Genomic DNA, 13411 nt, shown 5'->3' with positions numbered 1-13411 from the left:
ACGACAACAATAATCAGACACACATGGATTAATCAGTTTGTCCAATAATGGCAGACAGGAAACAACGAGCTGGCTGAAGTTCAGGAAGTAGTGCAGCTGAGCATAAAGCCTATTGCACCAACAAAATGGTAATCAACTAGAATTTAAGTTTAACTGTTGAAATTTATTTCATCACATCATGTTTTGAAACATAACAGCATTAAACAGTCTCAATAGAGAAACATACCTGTAAACATGCAAATGTATTATCACTTTGCATGAAATAAGACTTTGTTTAAAAGTAAATAATAATAATGCAACTGTGTTTGCATTTTGTCTCTGACAAAAGTCATCATGCTTTATTTTGGGCTGGCTTTTTGGTTGATTTAGTCCACTGTCTGTGTCAGTTTTGTCTGCTGGTGCGAAATCTCCAGTTTTCTTTTCATTCCATGTCAAAAACGTATACATTGTTAACTTACATATTATCGCCTACCGTCTTCTTACATTAAAGATTTTTTTCTACTTCAATTAGCTATGATTCCGCATGATATTTTCTTCATAGTCTGATGTTGTTTTAAGTTAGGTGTGTCATTATATGGTCAATAAATTAAGAAATTAATAGAGATCACAAAAATGACAAAATTTCCTCCATTTTTCATGCCCCAATTGTAATGTTCCTAATCCCCACCAGTGGGATCCACCCCACACTTGGAGAAACGCTGGTGTAATTTAATATATTACCCATACATTGATTCAGTGATGTTGAACAATATTTTTGACTTGACAAAATGTGATGAAATGTTACCACATTTAGGACATTATTTTAACTAACAAATCAATTTCATATATTAAAACTACACAGTGGATTTCGTTAGAAATTATGTGAAATGAAGTAAATTGTATGGTATTATACATTTTGTAGCATATCCCATGAGAAGATGATGCCAAACTGTCAGAACTGTTGTCATGTATGTTGTCAATAATACAATTAAATATATTACAGTGGATTAATTGTATTTAAATTCTACTGGTGACTCTATGCATAAAATATCCTGTATGTAACAAAATCTAATGAATGAACGCGAGCGCTGTCCATGGTGCTGAACCACTCGCTGTAAGGTTCAGGAAAATGTGATTTTGCAAATAAGTGACAGCAAGTTTTCCTACGATTGGTTTATAGTCACACACCCACAAAACGTTTAGCACTGAGGTCATTGAAGATGACTAACTTTACTTAAGCTAACTGTATTTGAATTGAACGCAATAACTCATTATTGCACGACACGCCAGCCCTCCCATCCGCGGCATATAAAAACAACGTCTGACGACTCATCCCGTAATAGATGCGCGCGTATTGAAAGAGTAGCTTAGCGTGAGACACAGACAACGTTCAAAAATGTCCAGTTTTAGTGTAGCTAATTTATATCACTGTGGATTCTTCACATACCTTGTGATGTTCTCGTTTTACGTTTCTATAACGTCCTCTGTGAGCCTTGACTTGACTGAACTGAGAAACAAAGTTGCAAAAATCAAAGTTAACCCAAGAGGAAATTTATGGGCAACAGGTGAGACACATACATTACTTAATTTTGTCAAGATTTATTATGCCTTTTACCTATAATAGAAATGTGATGTGGCACTTAAGGTCATTTTATGGGGAAGAAAAGTATTGAAGACACTGAACAATTGCCGACCCAGGAGAACGCTGCGATGAAAGCCATCGAGGCGGCACTGAATCCACAACAGGTCGAGCCCATGGACATCTTCAATGAAATACTGAAGATCGCACTTCAGACACACATCGAGTCGCAAGAGATCAGTCCCAAAGATCGGGTAAGATCTGATGTTTTTCCTCACGATTGTATTGTTTCTTCCAAAGCATTCTGTTAATCTTATGTTGACGTCAGCTGTCAAGGCATTTGTATTTTATACATTTAAATAATAGATCTATCAAATGATTAATTCTATGAAATCTGTCACTTTTCTGAATTGTAAATATATAAAAAAAATTTAAAATAAAATTTCAGTTTACAAACTGCTTATAATCAGACAAGCGTTCTGTACTTTTATTTACTGTTTACTTACTATTACTATTAATTCTAGGAGACTGCACTATTAATGAAGATATTAGGCAACTACATCCAAGGCAACAGAAAATGATGATGGCTTCCACTGGCTGAAAACCATAAGGGTGTTTCCGTCATATGGACATTTTCAATTGCTTTTTCATTGACTGTCATTTATTAAAAAGTATGTCTACCATCAAAATGTAGCAACAAGTTATATTTATTTTTGGACATGCCCAGAATTGTTATTCTTATTCAATACTTTGTATTAATTAAAGACAAGTAGTAAAGAAAGTTGGTCCACCATGCATCTACATTGTTAAAAGTGTCATAATTTAACAACTATCAACATTTGTATTCAGTTACTTCTTGCGGTTGTGATTTAATAATTATACTTATTTATTTATTTATATAAAGCACTACTTGGGTTAAAATCAACCCAGTCAAGGCCATTTTACAAACTATCATGAATATCTAGTCACCAAAACAGTAAAAAAACACACGCATGCTAAGAAATTAATCATATGTATGATCTACACATGCATGTATTAAAGGAAAAAAAACATTATCAGCAAACTATGTTAAGGTTTGAAAGTTTTTTTAACCTATAGAAATGGAAAATAATTTTTTATGAGATATTATTTACAATCCAACTAATTGTAATTTATAAAAATGCATAGTGCGTACATCTGTATATAGCAAAAATAAAAAAACACCAACTAAAAGTGACCAAAGTGTTACAAGATAGCCTTAAAATATTGTTCTGAGCTGTTCTGCCTTTAAATATTAAAAACATTAAATACAGAACAACAAACAGATGGCCAAAACCAAGACAAACCCCACAAATAAAGTATACATTGAAAAATAAATAAATTACACTTTAATACATAGACATAATTGTGTCATGCAACAGATTTTGGTCTGGGTTTTATTTGTAGATAATGGTGTATTTTAGCACTTGCGACGTAAGATAATCGCACAATGTAGTGCTTTAAAGGCTATGAGTCGCTGTCGGTTGTGTAGTTCTGAAATGTCCTCTTATGGAATGGCTTGTAACTGTAGTACATGCTTGTATTTTTAAATATTTAAGCTAGTTATCTTGACCTGATGATCTGGTAATATTGTTAAATCATAACTACACTGTAAAAAAATTCCGTAGAAATTACAATGTTATTGCAGCTGGGTTGCCGGTAATTTACCGTAGATTTAAATTTATGTTATTTACTGGCAAGAGTTTGTTCAAAGTTGAATACATTTTAAATATTAACAAGTCTTTATCTTTACAGAATAAAACTATACAATAACAGCCTCATGCAAAGCATTCTGGGAACCAGAAATCATCATCAACCTTTTTCTGTTTTTTGCTTCAGATTTTGTTTCCCAGAATGTTTTGCTTGATGCTGTTTTTTTAGTTTTACTCTGTAAAGACAAAGACTCGTAAATATTTAATGTTAATTTAACTTTGAACAAAATGTTGCCAGTAAAAAACATAAATTTAAATCTACGGTAAGTTACCGGCAACCCAGCTGCAATTTCTACGGATTTTTTTTTACAGTGATGATTTCTTATGCAATGTAAAATAATATTTTTCATAAGTAGTAAGACTAACAAACTCAAAAAATGAAGAACAATTTTGATTCTTCGTTTTTTGTTGCCTGTTAAGATCTAACAGTATATTAGTATGAACAGTATGAGTTTTCCTTTTATTTTTTAAAAGTGAATGGCTAATGATAGCTATTTAAGTATGAACCTTACAGCCAGAGAATAAATTAAATAAGGCTAGTGCAAATGAATACAATACAATTTCTTTAATGGCAGCATGGTTAGGTTCCTCTAAGCCAGTGCTTCCCAATCCTGGACCTCGAGCAACCTCTCCCAAAGGGTTTTAGATGTTTCCTTCTTTAACACACCTGATTAAACTCATCAGCATGTTAACCATTTTGGAAGGATGCTGATAAGTTGAATCAGGTGTTTTAAATAAGGAGACATCTAAAACTTTCTGGGAGGGGGTGTTCAAGGACCAGGATTGGGAAGCACTGCTCTAAGCCATTATACTGTGTATAAAGTTTACACGGTCTTGCAGATTAAATCATAGCTACACTACAGTGTTCCTCAACTGAGAGTTAAAGGAATACTGTACAAAAATAGAGGCCACTATCAAGTACTGTGTATATTTTTATTTTATGTTAAATTAATATATATATATAAAAAAACGCAAAAACCTAATAAAGGCAGATACATAAAAATTATATTAAAGTCACATTTAGGCAAAGATCCTACTGAAAAATCCACCCTGCCCTACTGTAAAATCCAGCTTAAGCTGGTAAAATGGTTTTAGCTGGTCTCCCAGCTTAGATGGTATTGCTGGTGTAGCAAGCTGGTCTAGCTATATTTTGGTCACTTTTTAAGTTAGTCTAGCTGGACTTAGCTGCATGCTGGAAGACCAGCTGACCCACCAGCTTGACCAGCTTTGCCAGGCTGGTTGGACCAGCTTAGACCAGCTACTGCCACCTTAAACCAGCTAAAACCAGCTACCAGCTTATGCTGGTCTTTGCTGGATTTTTCAGTAGGGTGACCAGCTAAACCAGCTTAAAAAGTGACCAAAACACAGCTAGACCAGCTTGATACACCAAAACCAGCTTAAAACAAGCTGGGAGACCAGCTAAAACCAGCTCACCATCTTATGCTGATCTTAGCTGGATTTTTCAGTAGGAGACTACTGCAGGCTACATAGGTTAGGTTACAACGGTCGTCTTGCAGATAACCCTTTAACTCTAAGTTTACGGTGCCCTTTACAGTGAGTTTAAGAATGCTTTTTGGGAACGACTCGTAGATCTAAAATTATTCGTTTATAGGATCCATTTGGGCGTACGATGCTTTCAGAAAACCCCCCTCTGTGTAGCTACGCCGATCAGAACATAAGCAGCAGCGCAGCGCGCAATATTGAGGTCAGTGGGACACGTGACTGGCGCTGTTCAGTCGCTTGCTGACAGTTGCACGCTATGCGGCTGTTAATAATGTAAACGGATCCCTGTAATAAAATCCAGATTCGTCGCGATCATGGGACAATGTGGTGTTATTTCTTCGAAGACGGTTTTAGTCTTCCTCAATCTGATTTTTTGGGTAAGATGTACATTTTTTCATTTGTCATGATTGTTGCAACGATAGCGGCTCTCTGACACACAGTAGCCTACACTCAAGAATGCACGACCCGTAACAAGGTTGTTTACATGTAATGTCGATTATATACCATTTACATTTATATAACTGAATAGACAGAAATGTACTTTGACCGCTTGAAAGCATTATAACAGAATGCAAGTGCAATGTTGCATTGAGTACCGACAAAAATCAGGTATGCATGCGGTTCTGCCTGCATCGTCGGTTATATTGTCACATCTGAATGAGCATTAGGCAAAGCTAATGTAAATATTCACAAAGGAACATATAAGACTGCATTGCACTGTACTGTAACATTTTTGTTTATATATTGTAAGAGAACACTCTTTTGCCTTTAACAACACTGTGTTTCGCACCCTCCCTCTCAGGCTGCAGCAGGCATACTGTGCTACATTGGGGCCTATGTCTTCATCACATATGATGATTATGATCATTTCTTTGAGGATATCTACACCTTCATCCCTGCAATGGTGATTATTGCTGTTGGAACGCTTCTCTTTGTCATTGGATTTATTGGTTGCTGTGCCACCATCCGGGAAAGTCGCTGTGGTCTGACCACGGTAAAGTTTATTTACATATATCTGATTGCATTTGGCTCTGAACAGTTCCTGAACATTCTTCTCTGTTTTCTCTGCAGTTTTCTGCGGTGCTGTTGCTGGTATTTGCCACTGAGGTGGTTGTAGTGGTGCTGGGCTATATTTACAGAGCTAAGGTTAGTTATATAGCATGCATGTGGGTTGTTTTAAAATGCCATTGTGAAAACATTAGAACACCATCTTGTCTTTTTCTCCAAAAGGTGGAGGCTGTGGTGGATCATTCTATTCAAAATTTATATAATGAATATAAAGGCACCAACACAGACGCTCCCAGCAGGGCTATTGACTATGTGCAGAGGCAGGTAAGGCCATGATTTTTTTATTCTCATGTTTTATTTTGCCTTGTTTCTCTAGATCTTTAGATATTTAATCTCTTCTCTTGTAGCTTCACTGTTGTGGCATTCATAACTATTCAGACTGGATGAACACCCGCTGGTTTAACGAGTCCAAAAACAGCAGTGTTCCTGTGAGCTGCTGCAAACCCAGCATCAGTAATTGCACTGGGACATTAACGCGTCCAGGAGACCTCTATCCAGAGGTAACTGTACAAAGATTTTATTTTAAGTTTATTAAAATAGTTTATTTTAAGTTTATTTATTTTAAGTTTAAGACATGGAAATACAACCCCAAATCAGAAAAAGTTGGGACACTGTAGAAATTGTGAGTAAAAAAGGAATGGAATAATTTACTAATCTCATAAACTTACATTTTATTTACAATAGAATATAAATAACATATCAAATGTTGAAAGTGAGATATTTTGAAATGTCATGCCAAATATTGGCTCATTTTGGATTTCATGAGAGCTACACATTCCAAAAAAAGTTGGGACAGGTAGCAATAAGAGGCCAGAAAATTTAAATGTACACGTAAGGAAAAGCTAATTTGCAACTTATAAGGTTAATTGGCAACATGATTAGGTGTAAAAAAGCTTGTCAGAGTGGCAGTGTCTGTCAGAAGTCAAGATGGGCAGAGAATCACCAATTCCCCCAATGCTGCGGCGAAAAATAGTTTTCTGAGTTTCTCAGAGAAAAATTGCAAAGAGTTTGAAGTTATCATCATCTACAGTGCATAATATCATCCAAAGATTCAGAGAATCTGGAACAATCTCTGTGCGTAAGGGTCAAGGCCGGAAAACCATACTGGATGCCCGTGATCTTCGGGCCCTTAGACGGCACTGCATCACACACAGGAATGCTACTGTAATGGAAATCATAACATGGGCTCAGGAATACTTCCAGAAAACATTGTCGGTGAACACAATCCACCGTGTCATTCGCCGTTGCCAGCTAAAACTCTATGGGCTCTATTTTAACGATCTGAAACGCAAGTGCGAAGCGCAACGCGCAAGTGAGTTTGTGGGCGGATCTTGGGCGCTGTTGCTATTTTCCCGGCGTGAGAATTAACTCTTGCGCCGGGCGCAAATCAATAAGAGGTTGGTCTGAAGTAGGTTCATTATTCATAGGTGTGGTTTGGGCGTAACGTCAAATAAACCAATCAGAACGCTAGCCAACATTCCCTTTAAACGCAAGGGCGCAAGTTCCATGGCGGGTTGCTATTATTATGACGGATTTACCAGGCGCACGCCAGGAGCGGTTTACAGCCGAGGAGACCCACGTTCTTGTACGGGGGAATCCCACGCTTGCCAGCATAAATCGGGCACGCCGTGTAACGGGAGGTGGATCTGCCTCAGGACTTGACGCCAGCAGAGGACATCGCTGCGTCCACCCTCACCGCTGAAAGGGTTTGGGGGCTTTGAAATCGGACCCAAGAAACGCAAGCAAGGTCCAACCCCAAAGTACTCTTACAAATCAAGTTCATATACATTAAGGTTTCTTATGAAAACATTTTAACTATTATTTACATAAAATAAACGTAATACAGCCACACAACAAAGTTATGAAAATATTTTAATCGTTATTTGCATGAGAATAAATAAAAAATATCACCACAATGCTCACCACTATGATTCCCCTTATCTCGTGTATTAATATTTTTAAATGTAACAATTTATGATTTGCAAAAATAACTGTTGCATCTGTGTAGATTAGATAAGCAAAGTGTATGCGCGTTGTGCACGCTATACATTATGGTCAAGCATGCGCCCTTAAAATAGCATAATGAACCACGCGCAACGCGCCACTGACTTTAGACTAGTTTTTTTTGGTTAGTAGCGCAATTGTTTTTTGAAACTGCAAAATAGCATAAGAGATGGTTTGCGCCGCAACACGCCTCCTTTTTGCGCTGAACCGCCCAGGGAGCGCAAGTTCATTCCCTAGTTTGCTGACGTGCATCTGTGGAGGGAAAAACCCCGCTGTGCGCCGGCGCAAAATACGAATGATACATGCGTCACTGACAAAGTCAATTGCGCTGGGTGCAAGATAGGGCCCTATAGGTCAAAAAAGAAGCCATATCTAAACATGACCCAGAAGCACAGGCGTTTTCTCTGGGCAAAGGCTCATTTAAAATGGACTTTGGCAAAGTGGATAACTGTTCAGTGATCTGACGAATCAAAATTTGAAGGTCTTTTTGGAAAACTGGGACGCTATTTCATCCGGACTGAAGAGGACAATGACAACCCAAGTTGTTATTAGCGCTCATTTCAGAAACCTGCATCTCTGATGGTTTGGGGTTGCATGAGTGCGTGTGGCATGGGCAGCTTACACATCTGGAAAGGCACCATAAATGGTAAAAGGTTTATCCAAGTTTTAGGGCAACATATGCCCTCATTCAGACGTCGTCTCTTTCAGGGAAGACCTTGCATTTTCCAACATGACAATGCCAGACCACATACTGCATCAATTACAATGTCAAGACTGCGTAGAAGAAGGATCTGAGTACTGAAATGGCCAGCCTGCAGTCCAGATCTGTCACCCACAGAAAACATTCAGCTCATCATAAAGAGGAAGATGCGACAAAGACGACCTAAGACAGTTGAGCAACTAGAAGCCTGTTTTAGACAAGAATGGGACAACATTCCCATTCCTAAACATTGGTCCTCCTTCAGCTGTTCCTTTATATGTACATTTAAATTTTCTGGTCTATTATTGCTACAAGTCCCAACTTTTTTTGGAATGTGTAGCTCTCATGAAATCCAAAATGAGCCAATATTTGGCATGACATTTCAAAATGTCTCACTTTCTACATTTGATATGTTATCTATATTCTATTGTGAATAAAATATAAGTTTATAAGATTTGTAAATTATTCCATTCCTTTTTTACTCACAATTTCTACAGTGTCCCAAATAAATAGAGTAAATAATTTGAAGTAATTGTCGTGACTGTTTAAAAATAGCCATGATAGAACATTCAGTGTAGAAATAAAACTGTCTAATTAGATCAATAATTTTTTTTAACATTAAGTGAACACTTTGCAGATTGTTCAAGTTTATGAAGAGTTTGGTTCCAAAACACAATAAATCCATTTTGACTAATTTCGGTAAATACGTGTTTTCTATACCAAAAAAGTGACAAAATGAAAATCACTATTTTCTGTTACAAACTTTCACATAGCATCTTTAGGTTATAAAAACATAAAAATAAATTTGATTTTCAAATATTTATTATAAAACTGATTTTTTCCCCCCACAAAATGCAATAAATCTAAGTTTTTTTTTTTTTTCAAAATGCTATAAATCTATTGAATCAATATCTTTGCCATGTTATATTCGGTTGACTATTGTTATACACTGATTAAACATTAATGGCACTAATCTAAATACTTCATTGCTGCGGTTATACTTGAGACGTCGTTGCTGAACTTTTTTGATAGCGATTAGCTGTAAAATGATTTGGTCCTGCTCGATTTTCGTTGGCTTTGCGTAAAATAATGGAAAGTTTCTCATAAGATCCCCTGGGGTCAATGTGTTAACATGACAGAAGCTTGATGGTGTCGGGAGAACAAGCAACCAGCATTTTTCTGTCTACCGTGTAAGATTTTGATGGCTTACAGTATTTCTTTCCCGTCACAAAAAACCACCACAGGTTTAGCAATACCATCAAAGTATTATTTTGTTTTTGTTTGTTTGTTGATCACGGAGTACAAGATGAAGAAAACTAGGATTCCTTGTATTCAACATGCCGCCATTGTTGTTTACAGTGTGTGGAATGGTGCGCTGTGATTTGTTGAGCGGATTTATTGCCATCTGTAGAAAAGTAGGACTGGCGTTTATCGCGTTTGGGAAAAAAGGGAGAAGAGATAACAAAATAACATGGCGCATATTGGGTTTTGCATAAATTAAGAATTTACTTTTTAATACTGACCTGATGCAATACTGATTTTGGCCGTAACAAAATTTTAAAAAATGGCGTTAATTGCGTTTAGAACCAAACTCTTCATAAATATCATAAAAAAATGTAATAAAATGCAAAGTGCCTGCTTACTAACTATTCATAACATTACTTAAGCTTTACACAAAAGACAATGGTAACAAAATAAAATTACCAAACAATCTAACAATGAAACCATATAAAATTATAGGGATCCCAGGAATCTGAAAAATATTGTGGAAGTGGTTAACACATGAATTTAGAAAAAGCTTTTGGTTTAATTTGATGCACTTTGCTGGAACAACAGAAGAGAGAAGGGAATGCAAATCATTGCAACAAACAAAACCACAGAAACTTGTGCATGCATATTCGTCCAAATATTATTCCATCTCACCTGCTGTATTTTTTAATATTGAATGTATACTGTATATACTGTAAAATGCAACATTTTTGTCAAATTAGCATTTGTTTGTATGTTACTTTAACTTAAAAAAAATTGTTGACAATTACAACTTGATTTTATAAGTTATGTCAACTTATCACAAGTCAAAACTTAAAATGTTAGCTTAAATTGACTTGCAATACCAAGTTTTAACTTTATGCTGCATTTTTACAGTGTAGAAAAACTGCATTGAGTTGCCTTATTCGTTTTAGTAAAAACTGATCACAAAAAAATTGAAAGTAAATGCCATGATCAAGTAAATTGCTTGTTAATTTTTAGATTGTTTATTTACTTCATCTAATAACAATCGTTTTACAGTGTAGACCTACAGTCAATCACTTCAGTTACTTTAATGTATCTGTACTTCTCATTACAGGGCTGTGAAGTTCTTGTAGTAAAGAAGCTCAAAGACATTATGCTGTATGTCATACTTGCTGCATTGACATTTGCTGCCATTCAGGTAAAAACCATGGGTATCAATTACAGCCAAGCACTCTCAAGAAGTTGTCAGTTGTAAGGCATTAATAGTCTAATTATATTAGTACGAATATGAGTTTTTTCTTTTTAAAGTGGAACTAATCTTATCATAATAATTTCACTTACCAAAGAAGGTTCCATTACATTTTTGGTCATTTAGCATGAAAGGAATAGTTCACCCAAATATAAATACATACATATACATATATTTCTTAATTGCCTAAAGCTTTCATGAGGCTCTTCATTTTGAGCTTTTAAACAAAATTAATTGTAAACGAAATTAAACATGGCGGCACATTTATAAAATCTCAAATCAGGTTCTCGCATGTCTCGTGACTAGTTGTCACATGCCTGTTTTCGTCATGAGATGCACAAGAACCAATGAGATTGTGTAAATTTAAACCAAGTATTTTCCCTTTTTTATTCATGAATTTTGAACATATAAGAATCCTTTTATGAATTTAATGTTTTCCTGAAATTTCAAAATATCATGCTAAGTGTAAATGTATGTCTTGCCTTTGCTTTTTTTCAAAGATGCTTGGACTGCTGTGTGCATGTGTGGTCCTTTGCCGCAGAGGTCATGACCCTTCGTACGAGCTGCTTGTCAACACAGGTGTAGATGCCTGAGTAGCATGACATTTTGGGAATGGCTGGTCCTCTCAGCTACGGTTCTGTAAATCTTCATGCTTTAACCGAGGCAAATTGAGTTTTCTATGCTAGTATTAAAACCTATGGGATATCTTGGGAAAATGTATAGCTGATGGTCTAAATAGCCTCATGCTGATTTGATTCTGAGCATAATAATGATGGGCAGAAAACTATAGTTTTGCTACCTGCACTTATTTTATTGTAAACATTTTACACTAATTGATTCCATGTGTCATGGTAATGTGATATTATGATTATGTATAAGTGGTATTCTTGGACCAACGAAGAAGTCACTGGTTGACATTGTCCATATATTGCATTCTTAGTATTCCCATTTTTACAAGCTTTTTTTTAAAATGACGGTGAAATATTGCTACAAGATTGCACTGTATGCATTTAAATGTATTTTTTAAACGCCTGTTCTCAAGATTAAAAATTGGTAACATGAAATTGTTAACTTCAGGGGATATCTGAAATAACTCTGTCGTAAAACTGTCATAACCTAATGTAGTCAAGTTGATTCAGTCATATATTTTACTCTTTAAAATCATGATACAGTGAAGACAAAAAGTCTACCCACTCCTGTTAAAATTACAGGTTTTAAAATGAAACCAAGATTAATAATTTCTGAACTTGTTCCACCTTTATTGTGAGACTCAACCTGCATATTAAAGTAAAAAACAATAAGAATAAAAATCATTTGGGAAATTTTTTTTAATAAAATTTGTACAGTATCCTGTGGCCTGTTGCATAAAACTTTAAGACTAGTCTTAAAAGTTAGTCATGAATTTTTTTCTTCAAGACTGATCATAACTGTTTTAAGTATGTTACATAGAAAGGTAGATTGGTCTAATTTAAATCCAAATAATAAGACTGATTAGCCCTAACTAATTGCTAGTTAGTAAGAATCATTCTTAAGACGCAGTCTTAATGTCACGGCTATGTTTATGCAACTGGCCACTGGTTTCATAAGTGTGCACACCCCTAAACTTAGTGCAAGCACCTTCAGATTTTATCACATTTGTGCAATCTCACTTCTCCCAGAAGAGTGTGCACAAATATCAACCAGAGCAAGATCATGCCCACCAACATGTTTTGTTCGGGTTATGGAAGTTGTCGGCAGCGTTGCATAGCGCTTTTTCAGACTTGCTCGAGAAAGATTGTTGTTTTTGTAACACGGAAACAGATGGGTAAGTATTCAATATATTATACTCAACAAATGTTTAAGTAAAGCCTAGGTTCGACTCTAGGAGGATTTTAAAATAACAAAAGAATTGGGATAAAGTATATTCAATTAATTAACAGCCGGCAATTTTATTACAGATACAAAATTTAAAATGAACAATTCCCACAATGTAAATGAAATCACAATGGTCTCAATTCACAATGGATTCATACTCAACACAAAGAACAAAACTTGATATTGAACCCAAAAATTGTCCAGAGTAAAGTCTCAATAGTCCTCCTTTATGTGTGTGTGTGTGTGTGTGTGTGTGTATGGGCGTAATGTATGTGGATGTGTAAAGGCCTTTTTGTGTTACTTTTTCTACCCGGGTAGTGTTTGTGTGCTTATCTCAAGTTCAACAGATCCGCATGGAATCGAGTTGGCTCTTTGCATCAAAGATCAGGTACTGGCTCGCCATTCAACTGTGGATCAACAGAATCGAATTGTTTTGAGATTACGAAATTAACAATGTCACACATTGAGAATAAGAATAGTGTCTCTGCTTGGAATAAAAACAACTGTTGAAT

At 35.8% G+C, this 13411-nt stretch overlaps 2 protein-coding genes across 2 annotated transcripts; both read left to right on the top strand.

The window, feature by feature from the left end:
• Positions 1–1110: 1110 nt before the first annotated feature.
• Positions 1111–2734, top strand: nmbb (neuromedin Bb). Its single transcript, XM_065267810.1, has 3 exons — positions 1111–1544; positions 1625–1812; positions 2083–2734. Exons 1-3 carry the CDS (start codon positions 1376–1378, stop codon positions 2137–2139), a joined length of 414 nt encoding a protein of 137 aa, XP_065123882.1. The 5' UTR covers positions 1111–1375; the 3' UTR covers positions 2140–2734.
• A 2237-nt stretch (positions 2735–4971) lies between these two features.
• tspan3b (tetraspanin 3b) lies at positions 4972–12141 on the top strand. The gene is made up of 7 exons (XM_065267815.2): positions 4972–5168; positions 5594–5785; positions 5863–5937; positions 6022–6123; positions 6207–6359; positions 10911–10994; positions 11546–12141. Exons 1-7 carry the CDS (start codon positions 5106–5108, stop codon positions 11636–11638), a joined length of 762 nt encoding a protein of 253 aa, XP_065123887.1. The 5' UTR covers positions 4972–5105; the 3' UTR covers positions 11639–12141.
• The last annotated feature ends 1270 nt before the right edge of the window (positions 12142–13411 follow it).

This window comes from Paramisgurnus dabryanus, chromosome 2 (genome assembly GCF_030506205.2).
Source record: "Paramisgurnus dabryanus chromosome 2, PD_genome_1.1, whole genome shotgun sequence".
Taxonomy (NCBI): Eukaryota; Metazoa; Chordata; class Actinopteri; order Cypriniformes; family Cobitidae; genus Paramisgurnus; species Paramisgurnus dabryanus.
Note: the sequence above shows the minus strand (reverse complement) of the source record. Positions and strands in the feature narration are given on the sequence as shown.

Excerpts from the sequence above, each read along its gene's own strand:
- tspan3b (XM_065267815.2), top strand. The coding sequence starts at position 5,106 with ATGGGACAATGTGGTGTTATTTCTTCGAAGACGGTTTTAGTCTTCCTC. Across the intron at positions 5,786-5,862 it reads GTCGCTGTGGTCTGACCACG|TTTTCTGCGGTGCTGTTGCT; the intron begins GTAAAGTTTATT and ends TTTTCTCTGCAG. Across the intron at positions 6,124-6,206 it reads TTGACTATGTGCAGAGGCAG|CTTCACTGTTGTGGCATTCA; the intron begins GTAAGGCCATGA and ends CTTCTCTTGTAG.
- nmbb (XM_065267810.1), top strand. The coding sequence starts at position 1,376 with ATGTCCAGTTTTAGTGTAGCTAATTTATATCACTGTGGATTCTTCACA. Across the intron at positions 1,545-1,624 it reads AGGAAATTTATGGGCAACAG|GTCATTTTATGGGGAAGAAA; the intron begins GTGAGACACATA and ends GTGGCACTTAAG. Across the intron at positions 1,813-2,082 it reads AGATCAGTCCCAAAGATCGG|GAGACTGCACTATTAATGAA; the intron begins GTAAGATCTGAT and ends TATTAATTCTAG.